This window comes from Anguilla anguilla, chromosome 15 (genome assembly GCF_013347855.1).
Source record: "Anguilla anguilla isolate fAngAng1 chromosome 15, fAngAng1.pri, whole genome shotgun sequence".
Lineage (NCBI taxonomy): Eukaryota > Metazoa > Chordata > Actinopteri > Anguilliformes > Anguillidae > Anguilla > Anguilla anguilla.
In genome coordinates, this window is record NC_049215.1 from 34,555,161 (window position 1) to 34,572,660 (window position 17,500).

Consider the following 17,500-nt stretch of genomic DNA (forward strand, 5'->3'; position numbering starts at 1 on the left):
CACCACATACACCCAGCCAAACACCACACACACCCCGCCAACACACACTGCCAAACACCAAACACACCCCACCAACGCACACCACCAAATACCAAACACACTCCACCAAGCACCAAACACACCCAGCCAAACACCAAACACCCCACCAACACACACCGCCAAACACCAAACAAACCCCCCCCAAACAGCAAACACACCCCATCACACACTAGAGACCCAAACAAACGCATCCCATCAAACACCGAACACATCCTGCCAAAACACCTTTGTCCATTTAATTATAAAAGAAAATGAAACTGTCTTATGAACGCATTTTACCTGCTAGAGCTCACTGTACTCACTACTGCTTTTCAAATGCACGCACGCAGACACACACACACAAGTACACACACGCAGGCGCACACACACAAGTACACACACGCAGGCACACACACACATACCCAGTCACACACACACACACACACACACACACACACACGCGCACACACACACACATACACACAGACACACACACGCACACACGCGCACACACACACACATACACACAGACACACACACGCACACACACGCACACATACACAAGTACACACACGCAGGCACACACACACATACCCAGTCACACACACACACACACACACACACACACAAGTACACACACGCAGGCACACACACACATACATACCCAGCCACACACACAGGCACACACACACACACACCCAGTCACACGCACATATACATACCCAGCCACACACAAATGCGCACACACACACACATACCCAGTCACACACACACACACACACACACACACATACCCAGCCACACACACACACACACACAGCCACACACACACACACACACACACATACCCAGTCACACACACACACACACACACACACACACACACACACACCCAGCCACACACACACACACACACACGCATGCAGACAGACACAGCTCTGGCACGCAGAGCGCATATAAATGAGGTCAGCTTTGCTCCAAATGGCTTCTGCTGGGCCCAGACAGGGGGGCGGAGCCGGTGCAGTTTGAGTGGCATGTCAGACGGCAGTGGGCGCAGACTGGAGAGCAGAGTCAGTCTGGCGTTTCAGAGAGCTCAGAGGACCAGACGCCTGGTCTGCGCTTAGCATAGCGTCGCTTGGCACGTTTCCCCGGAAACAGAATCATGGCGGTAGTCGATGGGCGCTACAGGGTACCCAATAGCAGTTATGAGCTGAGAGAGGCTGCATGCTACAGGACAGAGCTGGATCTGGTGCAGTGCGCTGAGGATCTTTATCTTCAACACACTGTCTCACCATTTGGCCATTTCACCTGGAGAAATGAGCGGCTTGGATATGTGTGTGTGTGTGTGTGCGCGCGTCTGTGTGTGCGCGTGTGTGTGTGTGCGCGTGTGTGAGTGCGTGTGTGTGTGTGTGTGTGTGCGTGTGTACGTGTGTGTGTGCGTGTGTGTGTGTGTGTGTGCGCGCGTCTGTGTGTGCGTGTGTGTGTGCGTGTGCGCGTGCACGTGTGTGTGCGTGTGTATGAGTGCGTGTGTATGTGTGTGTGAGTGAGCATGCGTGTGTGTGTGTGTGCGCGTGCGTCTGTGTGTGTGTGTGCGTGCGCATGTGTATGTGCGTGTGTGTGTGAGTGTGTGTGTGAGTGCGTGTGTATGTGTGTGTGTGTGTGTGTGTGTGCGCGTGTATGTGTGTGTGCGTGTGTGTGCGTCTGTGTGCGCGTGTGCGTGTGTATGTGCGTGCGTCTGTGTGTATGTGTGTGTGAGTGCGTGTGTGTGTGTGCGTGTGTATGTGTGTGTGTGTGTATGTGTGCGTCTGTGTGTGTGTGTGTGTGTGCGTGTGTGTGTGTGTGTGTGTGCGTGTGTATGTGCGCGTGTATGTGTGTGTGTGTGTGTGTGTGTGTATTCATGCCCTGGTAAGACAGGTGGTGCTCAGTGCTCAGGATGCTGAAAGGCTGAGGATTGTCTGCCCGGTAACAGCCGCTGCAGTGAGGGTACGGCCCAGCCTGCCCTGCTGATCTCTCTCATTCACTCCCCTTTAAACACTATTTACTCACATCTTTTTAACCTTCCATGAGGAACTGAACTCATGTCCTCCGCAGAGTGTGCAGCCAGCTCCAGTTTACCCCCGAGCTGCGCAGTTTACCCCCGAGCTGCGCAGTTCACCCCCGAGCTGCGCAGTTCACCGCCGAGCAGCGCAGTTTACCCCCGAGCAGCGCAGTTTACCCCCGAGCAGCGCAGTTTACCCCCGAGCAGCGCAGTTCACCGCAGAGCTGCGCAGTTCACCGCAGAGCTGCGCAGTTCACCGCAGAGCAGCGCAGTTCACCGCAGAGCTGCGCAGTTCACCGCAGAGCTGCGCAGTACACCGCAGAGCTGCGCAGTTTACCCCCGAGCTGCGCAGTTCGCCGCAGAGCCGTGCTGAGAGGTGAGCAGCTTGTGCAGGGAGATCACAGGACCTCCCTGCCCTGGCGGAGTCCCTGATACGTGACCAGGAGGGAGGTGCCCTGCCAAACGAAACCCCGCCTCCCGGGGCGACACTGGCCAATCACGCATCAGCCGTCAGGACACTCAGCCAATCGGCAGAGGCACGGGCAGAGTTCTATCCCAGACCGCGAGGTGCATCGCTGCACTGGCAACAGTTTTGCTGCCAAAACAATGAAAAGTGAGTGAGAATCCTGCTGAATTATCTGCGTTTGCTACGCTCCGCACGCGCGACTCTGGAGCCGCGGCAGGCCTCAGCGTTCAGCCTCAGCGTTCAGCCTCAGCGTTCAGCCTCAGCGTTCGCGCCTCAGCGTTCGCGCCTCAGCGTTCGCGCCTCAGCGTTCGCGACGCCGCCGCCGCCGCCAGCGCGGAACATTCCGCCCGTCCGCGGGTCGATTCCCGCTGCCAGGTCCTGTAACTGAGGACGAGAGCCAGCCGCTCTGAGCATCGATTATTCTCTCATCTCTCCCACTGTACACCCGCCCTGTGCCTCTTCCCAGAGAGAGAGAGAGAGAGAAAGAGAGAGAGAGAGAGGGAGAGAGGGAGAGAGGGGGGGAGAGAGAGAGAGAGAGGGAGAGAGAGGAGAGACAGAGAGAGAGGGAGAGAAAGAGAGAGAGAGGGGGAGAGAGAGAGAGGGAGAGAGAGAGAGGAGAGACAGGCAGAGACTGAGCAGGAGAGCTTGCTTTGCCTTGAGGCAGGCAGACGCCTCCAGGTTCTCTCTCTCTCTCTCTCTGTCTCTCTCTCTCTCTCTGTCTATCCATCCTTCTCTCTTCTTCTGAAAGGAGAGATGCAGGCTAAGGCTGCTGTTTGCAGAACGGTTCATGGCTGGCGAGAGGCAAATCGCGGCTGTGGCGACGCAGGAGCCTCCTCCTCCTCCTCTTCCTCACTGTGCGTCTGTGAGGGGACCCTGCGCATTCCAGCCCGGCCCCGCCCGTCTACACAAAACACGCCAAACAAGACCTTTTCACCGCCAAGATGGAGGACGAGTTTCCCCCCCCCCCCCCCGTCCCACGCCGAGCTGCTTCCCGCCCATAATTAGCCTCCCCGCGCGCGCTGGGATTAAGTATCCTGAGGGGAAACGTTTCCAGGAAACGCTCCCAAAATATTAAATTACCAATCAGACGCAGCGCTGCAGCACGAGCCCGAAAAACGCTCTCATCTTTAAAACCGATCCCCCTCCGGCCCCGCCCCGCCCACAGCCGAAAAATGGAATACAGCTCCGCTGCCATCGATTTCTCTTCTTTTTCCAGAAAAACAAGACGCCACAAAACAGAAATGGAAAACCTTCCAGATTTATAAAGGAAAAGAGAGACAGAGACAGAGACAGAATGGCAGACAGTGAAACCAGAAAACTGACCCCCTTGTCTTATAAAGCGCATCCCCAGTCATCCACGCCCCGCCCCTTCCCTCCGTGCCCCTCCCCTTCCCTCTGTGCCCCGCCCCTTCACTCCGTTCCCCCCCTGTTCCTCCATGCCCCACCCCTTCCCTCCGTGCCCCTCCCCTTCCCTCTGTGCCCCGCCCCTTCACTCCGTTCCCCCCCTGTTCCTCCATGCCCCACCCCTTCCCTCCATGCCCCTCCCCATCTCTCTGTGCCCCGCCCCTTCACTCCGTTCCCCCCCGTTCCTCCATGCCCCACCCCATCCCTCCATGCCACTCCTCTATCCCCCCAGGCCCCTCCGCTGTCCTCCATGCCCCTCCCCTGTTCCCTCCCCGCCCCGCCCCTTCTCCCCCATGCCCCGCCCCCTGACTCACAGACAGGCTGAGCGCTGGTGGGCGTGGGCGGGGGGAAGTCCTCGGTGAAGTTGACGTTGCACATGTCCGTGCTGCAGCAGCAGAAGCGATAGGTGCCATTCTGGATCTGCGAGGGTGTGGTGGTAACCACGCAACGGTCGTCATGGCAGTCCTGCTGATCGCCGATGTGAGTCCAGCAACCTGCACAGGGGGAGAGAGAGAGAGAGAGAGAGACAGGGGTCAAATCCAGCTCAGTTCAGGTGGAAGCATATGAACAGTGTGTGTGTGTGTGTGCGCGTGTGTGTGTATGACTACAGGTGTGCGAGTCTTAAGTGTAGTAAACTGCATGTGTGCGTAAATGTAGCTTTAGCATAAATGTTTGAGTGCAGAATCAGGCGTGCTAATGTAGCGTTAGCGCAGTATCAGGCCTGCTAATGTAGCATTAGCATAAATGTTTGAGTGCAGTATTAGGTGTGTGCATTTAGCGTTAGCATAAATGTACAGTATGATTGCAGAATCAGGCGTGCTAATGTAGCGTTAGCGCAGTATCAGGCCTGCTAATGCAGCATTAGCATAAATGTTTGAGTGCAGAATCAGGCGCGCTAATGTAGCATTAGCATAAATGTTTGAGTGCAGAATCAGGTGTGCTAATGTAGCATTAGCATAAATGTTTGAGTGCAGAATCGCGCGCTAACGTAGCGTCAGCGCCGCTGAGCGTACCCTGCTTGACCAGGCGGATGTCCCCGTCGCGGGTTTTCTCCCACAGGCCGAAGCAGCGGCTGCCCTTGCTGCAGCGCACGGTGGTGTTCTCCAGCGAGACACGCCCCTCCCCGCCCACGTGCTGCTCGTCAAACTGCGACTGCTGGTCGTTAAAGGCGCACTCCCGCTCCTCACTCTGCGCAGCTGTGGGACAGGGGGACAGACGGACCGTGAGTACCCAAACACACACACACACACACACACACACTATACACACACACACACACACTATACACACACACACACTCCCTCTCCTCACTCTGCGCAGCTGCGGGACAGGAGGAAAGTCGTTACATTTTATTACATTTATTTAGCAGACGCTTTCATCCAAAGCGATGTACAAAGGTGCATACCATGGTCATTGGAACAACTACAAAACACAGGTTTGATAAGCTACAATACAAACGGACAGTGCGTACCCAAACATACACACACGCGCACACACACACACACACACCCTCTGTCCTCAAGTGTGCAACAGAAGGACATAGTCGGCACACACACACACATACTCTCTCCCTCCTCACCAGTAGGACAGAGCGAGCACACAAACACACACACACACTCTCGTTGAGCAGCTGAATGTTCCAACAGAACACACACGCTAAGCCATGTTTCAGACAGCACAGATTCCGCGCCATTATCACCACTGCTATTGCTCTCTTACGAAGGCAGTGCTCAGAGGAATTCCCAGCATGCAGTGCGCGGGCAGCACCACCCTCCCGTCAGGGCACGGGAAACACGGTCCTAATTACGACTGGATGAGCCCAGGCTGCAGCCTCCGCCCTTTTTGAGGCAGTGCTCAGAGGAAGGCCCATCACCCAGCATGCAGTGCGTGGGCGGCGAGAAACAGGGCGGTGATTACAGCTGACTGGGCGGAGGCTGCAGCCGCCTCCATTTTGAGGCTTCCTGCTCCGGGATCTTATTACCGTGACGCGGCCCCGCCCCGCCCCGCCCCGCCCCACTACACCGAGAACAGCGCTGTCTCTGAAAACCAATCAGAGCCCCAGAACAGCGCTGTCTCTGAAAACCAATCAGAGCCACAGGAAGTGCGCTCAACACTGGTCTGAGCACAGAGTGGAACCGGTCTGTCCTTTCATACACGCTTTCCACTGCGTCTAACAAGACATCAGACACAGCTGTGTGCTGTCCTTAAGGTAACACAAACACACACACACACACGCACTCATATACGCACACACACGCACACATATACTCTCACACACACACACACACACACACACACACAGAAATACGCGCACGCACGCACACAAATCAGCAAAGCCCCTAGCCCCTATCCCTGTAAAGCACAAGCATATATTGAAGCATTACTCATTACAGCCTCCATTCTCTCCTTGCAATATGTATGCACGCACACACACACACACACACACACACACACACACACACACACACACAAACACACACACGCACACACACACACACACACACACACCTTTAATTCATTCATGTGGTTCATACTACTTCCCCATGGCTCACTCCGCCCACTCCTGTGATTGGTTCAGAAAGCAGTGTTTCACACAACCGCTGGTTGCCAGATTGGAGAAAGAGATGCAGTGGGGAGCACTGGGGTATTATGGGGGAGAAGCGCCTTGCAGCCCAGTCAGTCAGGGGTAACGAGCGTTAAAAAAAACTGCAGCCCTTAAATGTCATTTGCAGTCCATTTACCTCCCCAGACAGGAACACGCGCGCGCACGCCAGACACTAAACTCTAAGTCACACCTCAAATTCAAAAGGCTCTGCGATCTTTAAAAAATATGCTAATTAAGTCAGAGTCCCAGTGGTGAATTAAAATGACTCTCCGGCAACCTCAAGCATTCCAAGCATGCTGAAGACAGACAGAAAGAGACAGACAGACAGACAGACAGATGCAGGCAAACAGACAGACGCACAGACCGACAGACGCAGACAGACACACAGACGCAGACAGACACACAGACAGACAGAAAGACGCAGACAGACAGACAGACAGACGCAGACAGACACAGACAGATGCAGGCAAACAGACAGACGCACAGACAGACATATAGACAGACAGACAGACAGACACAGACAGAGACGTATAGACAGACAGACAGACACAGACAGACAGACATATAGACAGACAGACAGACCCCCAAACACTCTCCAGGAGGCCAGTTTCATGTCGGTTTCAGTCAGAAACATCTCCCTCATCCACTCATCCCTGACTCCTCACACGAGAAACGCAACAAGAGCCTCTACAGGGAGTCAGTACATTTCAGACACTAACCAATCATTGTTTCTCGTCACCAATGACATGTGGTGTCGCATAAATGCCTTAATTACATGACTGTCCTCAAATGTATCTGAATTAGCAGTAGTGAAAGTGCTGTCATTTTTATCGTCTTTCTCAGTGTATCTGCTCAAACTTTTGAGCAAAGTAACGTTCAAACTGTTAACTGCTGCTGGACGTGTTTCAAGAGCAGAGGTGAAATACTGCATTGTGGTTTTTTATTTTGATTTTTTTGCATTATTTTGTACACTACTGTTGTATTTTGGAATTGTTCAGGGAACTATATAGTGCATACATTTTACAGCTGGAATTCGTACACTCAAAATGGTGGAAGTTAAATATAGTGCACTACATACTGAATAGGAAGTAATTTCAGATATGACTTCAGTCTCTCTAATTATGAAACCACTTCCTGTCTCAGTCTATTTAATAAAGGCCCTGGCTTCCTGTCTCAGTCTCTCTAATCAGGCTGTCACTTCCTGTCTCAGTGTACCATGCTTCATGCCTGGGTCCCTGCAGGCAGCACACTGCTTCCTCCCCGCCCCTCTGTAAACAGGAAGTCTTCCACGGTCGGCCACGGCCGGCTGCCTGCTGGGCCATAACTCAGCCAGCACAGCCAAGCTCTCGCTGAAGTCACTGAGAGTCATTTTTACCTCCGCAGGCGTAAGCGTTAGTGAGCACGCCCTGCAGACCGCTCAGGACAGGAAAACAAACAGAGTATCAAAAGAGCATTACAGGCGTTACTATCGACGGGCATTAAGAGAGCCCCAGATTAATATCGACGGGGATTAAGAGAGCCCCAGATTAATATCGACGGGGATTAAGAGAGCCCCAGATTAATATCGACGGGGATTAAGAGAGCCCCAGATTAATATCGACGGGGATTAAGAGAGCCCCAGATTAATATCGACGGGGATTAAGAGAGTCCCAGATTAATATCGACGGGATTAAGAGAGCCCCAGATTAATATCGACGGGGATTAAGAGAGCCCCAGATTAATATCGACGGGATTAAGAGAGCCCCAGATTAATATCGACGGGATTAAGAGAGCCCCAGATTAATATCGACGGGATTAAGAGAGCCCCAGATTAATATCGACGGGATTAAGAGAGCCCCAGATTAATATCGACGGGGATTAAGACAGCCCCAGATTAATATCGACGGGGATTAAGAGAGCCCCAGATTAATATCGACGGGGATTAAGAGAGCCCCAGATTATTGGGGTATAAAGGACGGGCGCGTCTGCCTCGGGGGTCGGGCCCACGGCCATCCCTCAGACAGCTGGCCCCGAGCCGGATTAGGCCGTCCCACCACTCCGCCACCCCACCCCCCCACCCTCGTAATGTAAACGAGCCGCCATCGCCATGGCCGTGACGCCATGACCGTCATGCTTTGGACCCGCCCCCCGCCCCCCCCCCCCCCCCCCCGCACCGCTCCCCCATGAGCTATGGAGGCTTGGAGGCTGTGGGACTGCAGTCGGGGGGTGGGGGGGGGGGGCTCTCTGTGTGGGGGCCTGCGAGGCTCTGTACAGCACAGGAGCCTAAAGAGAGAGAGCTGCACGCCCCCCTAACACTGCTGCTGCATGGGCCAGTCCTGAGAGGAGCTCACACACACACTCAGGCACACACACACACACTCAAGCACGCACATACACACACACTCACGCACACACACACACACACACACACGCACGCACGCACATACACACACACACACGCACACATACAAGCACACACTCCACTGGGAGCTCCTTGCGAAATCATACGCTGACTGTGTTCTGATCGGAAACAGAGTACAAAGCCCTCTGAGCCTCCCTGTGTTCTGAAGCCAGTCCAGATGTGGGCGGGTTTCCATTACACGCCTGGCCCCGCCTACAGCTCCGCCTCCCTGCAGCTACACGTTCACCATTAATGCACCCCAGCCAACACACTCCAGCTCCACCTCAACCAGCGAGCAAAAGCACTGATCAAAATCTGAGCAGGAGCATCACACCACAGCTACATATCTCTCTCTCTCTCTCTCTCTCTCTCTCCTAGCCCAGACCCTTAGAGACCGTGTGAGTGAGTGTGTGTGTAAGGGAGGGAGGGAGAGAGAAAACAGGAGGGATGGAGAGATTGAGGGGGAGACAGTGTCAGCTGCAGGTCAGGTGTTCCATGTGTGCGTGCTCGGTGTGTGTGTTTGTGTTGGTATCTGTGCTCAGTGTGTGTGCGTGTGTGTGTGTGCGTGTGTGAGTGTCTGTGTGTGTGAGTGTGTGTGCCTGTAAACCCAGGGCCTCATCTGTGCAGCAGCAGCGGGGGCTGCTCCATTAGTCATTAGGGTTTCCTGTAATTTGGAGTAAAACGCAGGCAGCTGGCGGGGGTGGAGGCGCGAGTATGGGGGGGAGGGGTGGGGGCACGTTGGTCTCTGCAGACCAGCACACAGGGAAAAAGAGGGAAAACAGCTCCTTTACATAAAACATTATCACAAGCTCCAACTGCACAACACTCACGGCCAGACAGGGGCCAGACCAGGGCCAGACAAGGGCCAGACAGGGGCCAGACCGGGGCCAGACGGGGGCCAGACCGGGGCCAGACAGGGGCCAGACAGGGGCCAGACAGGGGCCAGACAGGGGCCAGACAGGGGCCAGACAGGGGCCAGACAGGGGCCAGACCGGGGCCAGACCGGGGCCAGACCGGGGCCAGACAGGGGCCAGACAGGGGCCAGACAGGGGCCAGACCAGGGCCAGACAGGGGCCAGACGGGAGCGGGGAGGGGAGGGGAGGGGAGGGGCCGCAGCGATAAGACCACACCCGCCGTACGTCTGCTCGCGGTACGCGCTCGTTGCCATGACAGCAGAGAATAAAGGGAGGAGCTGAGCGTCAGCTCGGGGGACGTTCGCTCGTGTGTGAGCGTGCGTGAGGCAGGCCAGACTCCTCCCCCCCTGAGCACGAGGAGCAGGAGAGGAGCAGCGACACCTCGCCCCGCCCGGGGCCCCACACCCCACTGGGGTCCCCAACGCAGCTAAGGCTCAGGGCCCCAGGAGCTCCCATGCTGGCAGGGCACACCGAGGGAGCAGAGATGGGGGGGTGTGAAATGGAGCGCTCTCACAGGAAGTGACATATCGGAGTAATGCACGTGCTTCCTCACTCTGCGCTCTCATGCGCCACTATACACTTTAACACCAGCAGCTATATAACGGGCCGCAAACCAGCGGGGGGGGGGGGAGCAGCCAGGACCCGGGGGGGGGGGGGGGGGGGGGGGGCTCAAAAGCACTTCAGCAGCCACTGGATTGTGAAGAAGGAAGAGATTGCGCTCAAACAGTGACCTTGAGGATAATGCGAGATGTCGTATCACCAGAGAGAGAGAGAGAGAGAGAGAGAGAGGGAGGGAGGGAGGGAGGGGGGGAGGGAGGGAGAGAGAGAGAGAGGGGGAGAGAGAGAGAGAGGGAGAGAGGGAGAGAGGGAGGGAGGCAGGGAGAGAGAGAGGGAGGGAGAGAGGGAGGGAGGGAGTGGGAGAAGAAGAGGGAGAGGGAGAGATATACAGCAAGCGAACTGGAAGGACAGGCACACTGACAGGCAGTCAGGGTGATTTTCTGTCATTATATTTGGCTAAATTGCCTGGTGAAGAGTGTGTGTGCACGTGCGCGTGTGTGTGTGTGTATGTGAGAGACAGAGGAGGCCAGTGTGCGTGTGTGAGAGAGAGACATAGGAAGCCAGTGTGTGTGTGAGACAGAGGAGGCCAGTGTGTGTGTGCGTGGCAGCAGGCAGACACAGGCAGACACAGGGCTCCCACACACACGGCAGGCAGACGCAGGGCTCCCACACACACGGCAGGCAGACACAGATCTCCCACACACACGGCAGGCAGACACAGGGCTCCCACACACACGGCAGGCAGACACAGGGCTCCCACACACACGGCAGGCAGACACAGGGCTCCCACACACACGGCAGGCAGACGCAGGGCTCCCACACACACGGCAGGCAGACACAGATCTCCCACACACACGGCAGGCAGACACAGGCCTCCTGAGCCACTTCCTGCCCTCCGCACTCCGGCGTGTGTTCTAATGCTGTCCCTGTTGCCATGGCAGCGGTGATAGTTCTTAATGAGCCCGCAAAGCCACACTTCCAGCGTCAGCTCGAGCCATGACAGACACAGCACTCCCAACGAGGAGCAAGCAGAGCTGAGCATCTGGAGGCTAAACACGGTACAGGTGCTCCTGCCCACTAGGAACCATGGGAACCAAAGAGAAACAGAAAACTGGTACTGTGCCACAACTGGTACCTGCATTACCCACCCCCCCCCCCCAAAAAAAAAACTCATAACCCTCACCCTAAATGTGCACTGAAGAAACTCTGCAGTCCTGACCTATCACAACAGAATGGGGTGCATACTGTGGGAGTCACTGTGGATCTCCTTATCCCTTTGAAGGGCAGGTTTTTCCCCCCCAAATTCAAAGTCAGTGTTCTAGGACTTCACTGCTTTCAGCTACCGGCACTGATTGTGACATCAGCATTAGAATGTTCAGTTAAGAGCATTCTAATTACACGTTTGTGACCTCACACCTCAAAGGGTTAAAAAAGGTGTGGGGGGTGGGGGGTGGGGGGGCGAGTGACTGTTGCTGATTGGTTGGTGTGGTGGGGGGGGGGGTTGCTTGCTGGCTCGGAGCACCGCAGGTCTCCTGTGAAAGGGTGGGGGAGGGACGGTCTGTGGTTATTGGCCGCCTGGTGGCCGGGGCTGGCTGGATTTCAATTGCTTTGTGGCCGAAAACACAGGAACAAAGACTGGGACGGGCGAGGGCGTCGCGTCATGTGACAGGCCGGGCCAAAGTGGGCAAATTTACTGCGGAATACCAGGGCGTGTGGCCAACTGGCCGCCTCAATCGGACACACAGAATCACCAGCAGCCTTCATCCCCACTGGAGCCGTTTACCTACGGAGATGAAGCAACATCCAAACCAAGATCTCTCCTGCAGACACTTAGATAAAAAACGTCCTGAATGTTCCAGAAAGACTTCTTTCCTTCACTGAGGAAAGGAAACAGAAAACATTATGCTTTCCTGAGATAAACGGTGGGGGGGGGGGGGGGGGGGGGGCGGTTAAGACAGCCTATCTGGGGTTTCGGGGAGAGTCTCCCCCATGTGTCAGCCAGATGGATTTCCCCCCGCCCCTCCCACTTCTCAAACGCTGCCCCCCCCCTCCCACCACCTGCTTCTCTGCCCGGCTCCGTGCCACACAGGCACCGTGCCAGGTGTCACATGACCATCGCTCAGCCTGCGCGCGCGAGCGGCCCTGTGCGTGCTCAGCGTCCAACAGCTGCTGTGTGGAAGCAGATAACCCCCCCACCCCTTCAGCCAAAACCAACCCCCACCCCTTCAGCCCAAACCAACCCCCCCACCGGCAACCCCCACCCCCACCCCGTCAGCCAAAACCAACCCCACCCCCCGACAACCCCCGCCCCTTCAGCCCAAACCAACCCCCCCCCTTCCAACAACCGCCCCCGTCCCATCAGCCCAGACTAACCCCCACCCCTGCCCAAAACCCCCCACCCTGCCCACCCCCGCCAGACTAACCCCCCCTGCCCACCACCACCCCCGTCCTGTCAGACACTGGGCCCAATGGCCCGATGGTTCCATCGCCAGCGGCCCAGTATGTACACTAGAGTACGCCGGGCCGGTCTGTTAAAATAAAGACCTTTAAAAACGCCCAGACGCCACTGCGCAGCTACAATACCAATACCCAGCTTACCTCTATCAGCTGAGCGTGCCTTACCCTCCTGCAGAGTACAACCTGCCCCACACTCCTGTCAGAGTACAATCTGCCCCACACCCCTGTTAGAGTACAATCTGCCCCACACTCCTGTCAGAGTACAATCTGCCCCACACTCCTGTCAGAGTACAATCTGCCCCACACTCCTGTTAGAGTACAATCTGCCCCACACTCCTGTCAGAGTACAATCTGCCCCACCCTCCTGTCAGAGTACAATCTGCCCCACCCTCCTGTCTGAGTACAATCTGCCCCACACTCCTGTCAGAGTACAATCTGCCCCACACTCCTGTCAGAGTACAATCTGCCCCACACTCCTGTTAGAGTACAATCTGCCCCACACTCCTGTCAGAGTACAATCTGCCCCACCCTCCTGTTAGAGTACAATCTGCCCCACACCCCTGTCAGAGTACAATCTGCCCCACACTCCTGTTAGAGTACAATCTGCCCCACACTCCTGTCAGAGTACAATCTGCCCCACACTCCTGTCAGAGTACAATCTGCCCCACACTCCTGTCAGAGTACAACCTGCCCCACCCTCCTGTCAGAGTACAATCTGCTCCACACCCCTGTCAGAGTACAATCTGCCCCACACTCCTGTCAGAGTACAATCTGCCCCACACTCCTGTTAGAGTACAATCTGCCCCACACTCCTGTCAGAGTACAATCTGCCCCACACTCCTGTTAGAGTACAATCTGCCCCACACTCCTGTCAGAGTACAATCTGCCCCACACCCCTGTCAGAGTACAATCTGCCCCACACTCCTGTCAGAGTACAATCTGCCCCACACTCCTGTCAGAGTACAACCTGCCCCACACTCCTGTTAGAGTACAATCTGCCCCACACACACACACGTACACACGTACACACGTGTACACACACACACACACACACACACACATCTGCACGACATGGTGCCCTGTGTCCCCCTGGAGCAGGGGGCTATTTACACACGGCCCATGGCCACGCTGCTCTGGGCAATTATTAACCCCCTCCCAGCCCCCCCCGAAACAAAATACTCACAGCAGCCCCTCTACCTCCCCCCCACCCCCTCCCACCCACACACTGACTGTATCACAGTGATGACCAGGCTGTCAGCTGAAGAGAAGCACAGGAGTACCCAGCATCTGCAGTTCTTCCACGTTAATCCTGTGCTTATTCACTTACACTGTGTGTTATGATATAAATAGGGGGGCGGAGGCAAACTGTACCCCTCATTTCACTTTATCCACACGCAGTTTGGTAGCTGCCCCCACTCCCCCCCCCCCCCCGCTCCCGTCTCCCCCACACCCCCCCCGCCCTCCTCACGCAGCGGTGCAGACAGACCGCAGGGCACACGGCCGCCAGCAGGAGGCGCTCTCTCACACGGCGAGGCTGCGGGACCCCTGCGGGCCGGGGGTCTGTCTGCCACAGCCGGCACCGGCGGAACCTGGACCCCGTTTCCACACCACGGACCCAGCCACCGCCCCCGAAAACCAGCCCGGAACCCCGAAAACCCTCCTGACATGACCCAACACCTGCCACAGTACCGTCTGTGAGCCGCGTGTGCAGACTGAGCATCATGTGACAGCTGCTGCTGCTGCAGTTCTGCTCATCACTGCACGCTGATATTAATGAGGTATTACACAAATAAATAAACCTCCCAGTTTAAAATGCGACAGAGGCATTCAGTTAATTAAAAAATATGAAATTGCGTCCGGCTAATTATAAAAACAGGGGGTCCCCAAAAGGGTGGAGTCAGTATTCACACCCTCACAACTCTCACCGAGTATAAATGTGTGGAATCTGAGCTCAACTGAAGCGGGTGAGGTCACGAGCAGCCATTTTAGGATGCCGTTTTGGGCAGGCCAGACCAGCAGAGATTATACGAGCGTACTCCAGCCCACCCCGCCCCGCCCGGGGCCTGAGAGGTCAGGGACAGGGTGCGAGAGACTCAGGCAGGCCAGGCACAGTGAGCCGCTCAGTGTGCCAAATACCCCAAACCCTCCTGCTACCCCTCCCCCACCCCACTCCCACAACAGACCTTCATTTACCAGGGAGTCCTAAAGCCAGCTTAGCCACAGGAGAGACCACCCCACCCCCCCCCCCCCCAGCTGGAAAGAGAAAAACAGCCTGTCTCAAATCTGCCGGCCAGGGAAAGGGGCAGGGGTGGGGGCAGGAGTGATGGGGGGTCGGGGGTTTGGGGCAGGAGTGATGGGGGGGCAACAGTGAGGGAGGGGGCGCAGGACAGTCTGTTTGAGGCGGCATGTCACCGCTAGCAGAAGGACCCAGGCTAGGACACACCCACAGGGGGGCGGGGCCTCCTGCCCCTTCCGTCTGACGGACAGACGGCTCTACTCAAACAGGCTGCCCCGCCCTGTTCCCACTCCAGCCTCCTCCACAGCTCACCTCACGCGAGAGAGAAAAATAAACATCTGATGAGACCTCTCAACACGTCTCTGCAAATGTCCCAGCCCTGCTGCGCTCTGAGCCCCCAACACAGGGAGCCCCCACAGCCAGGGTAAATGCCACAGCCACAGCAGGCTTCACTCGTGTGTGTGTGTGTGTGTGTGTGTGTGTGTGTGTGAGTGTGTGTGAGAGAGAGTGTGTGAGTGTGTGTGTGTGTGTGTGTGTGTGTGCGCGCGTGTGTGTGAGAGAGAGTCTGTGTGTGTGTGTGTGAGAGTGTGTCCACAGTCCCAGCCTCGGTGTAGGGCTCACAGTGAATATGCATCTAGGTGCAAAGCGTTGTACACCACGTTTCTGAGGGAGGGTCACGTGACCTGCATTCAGCATATCGCCAAGGCAACAGACATCAAAGTGCAGCCTGGACCCACCCACTGTGTCCACAGATGGGCGACGCCTGTCCGTCTTCTGCCAATCAGCTTCAGCAGCCGAGTCGCCCGGCAACGGCGCAAAAAAACAGACCAGAGCCCGAGTTACAGGTTCTGGGGGGAAATGAATCTTCAAACGGACTCGTTTAGGTCCCATCCTGGGGGGTGGAGAGCAGACAGCGGCTCGGATAACCTGTCACCTGTGTTTACGGCAGCGATCGAGATCCAGCGCTTCCAGCGCAAACACATAGAGAGCAGAGCCTGGCAGCGTCTCTCTGACAGAACGATGAGACCGAGGTCAGGCAGAGAAACGGACAATCACCACCATCTCCTCTGAGGCCAGCAAAGTATTTATTTACAAAAGAGCAACAAAAATACCCGCAATCCACACATACAAACACAAACACAAACAGACGCACGCACGCACACACACACACACACACACACACTCTCACACACACACACACACACACACACACACACATACACACACTCTCACACACACACACACACACACACGCACGCACTCACTCACACACACGCACACACACACACACACACACGCACGCACGCACGCACGCGCAGACGGGATTACCCTCCTCCCAGCTTAACCACGTCAGCGGGAAACAGAGCCGTTTATTTCGCGCCGGGCTCGCCCCCGGGGGGGGGGGGGGGGTGGGGGCGGTGCCTGCAGCTGCGTCAAGCGCGCCCTCCGCCATCTTCGCTCGCCAGTAAAAAAAAAAAAAGAAACAGAACCCCGCCCCCCGCGACGCACGCTCAGTCCTGACAATGCCAGAGAGCCGGACCGCCCCCAGCACTGAGAGAGAGAGCGGCATAGAGCGGGACTCGTGTGCTGACATCACCGCAGGCCACTCATTACACCGTCTGTAACGACAACAAGCAGCCATTACACCAGCGCAGAGATCCATACGACAGGAAGTCACTGCCTGCACCCCCTAACCCTAACCCTAACCTAACCCAAGACTAATGAGCGGACCGTCACCACTGAGACCAGCCAGACTACGCACCACTGAGACCAGCCAGACTACGCACCACTGAGACCAGCCAGACTACGCACCACTGAGACCAGTCAGACTACGCACCGAGACCAGCCAGACTACGCACCACTGAGACCAGTCAGACTACGCATCAATGAGACCTGCCAGACTACGCATCAATGAGACCAGTCAGACTACGCACCAAGACCAGTCAGACTACGCACCGAGACCAGCCAGACTACGCACCACTGAGACCAGTCAGACTACGCATCAATGAGACCAGCCAGACTACGCATCAATGAGACCAGCCAGACTACGCACCGAGACCAGTCAGACTACGCACCACTGAGACCAGCCACACTACGCACCACTGAGACCAGCCACACTACGCACCACCGAGACAGAGAGGGACGGAGAGAGAGAGAGAGAGGGACGAGAGAGAGAGAGACAGACAGAGAGAGAGAAAGGGGCAGATGGACAGAGAGAGAGAGAGAGAGAGAGAGAGAGCTGCCTGGGGAAAGTGTGATTTCCCGCAGCTCTGGCAGCTCGCTCACACTGAGCAGCACCAGGCTCCTGCTCTCAGTCTGCCTGTAACGACCCCACAGTCTGGAACCGCCAGACGCCGGGTACACAGACGGGTCTGCTAGGGGCTGCAGGGCTGCATTTACCCAAAATAGGAGGAGATGGGCAGG

At 56.3% G+C, this 17,500-nt stretch overlaps 1 protein-coding gene across 1 annotated transcript in view; it reads right to left on the reverse strand.

Annotated features, from left to right (window-relative positions):
* Positions 1–17,500, reverse strand: part of LOC118213566 (bone morphogenetic protein receptor type-2-like) — a 63,030-nt gene that overhangs the window by 23,175 nt on the left and 22,355 nt on the right. Inside the window, exons 2-3 of the mRNA XM_035392517.1 lie at positions 4,940–5,122; positions 4,241–4,420 (exon numbers count right to left, since the gene is read on the reverse strand). Coding sequence (XP_035248408.1) covers positions 4,241–4,420; positions 4,940–5,122 — 363 coding nt within the window. The remainder of the gene's footprint in view (positions 1–4,240; positions 4,421–4,939; positions 5,123–17,500) is intronic.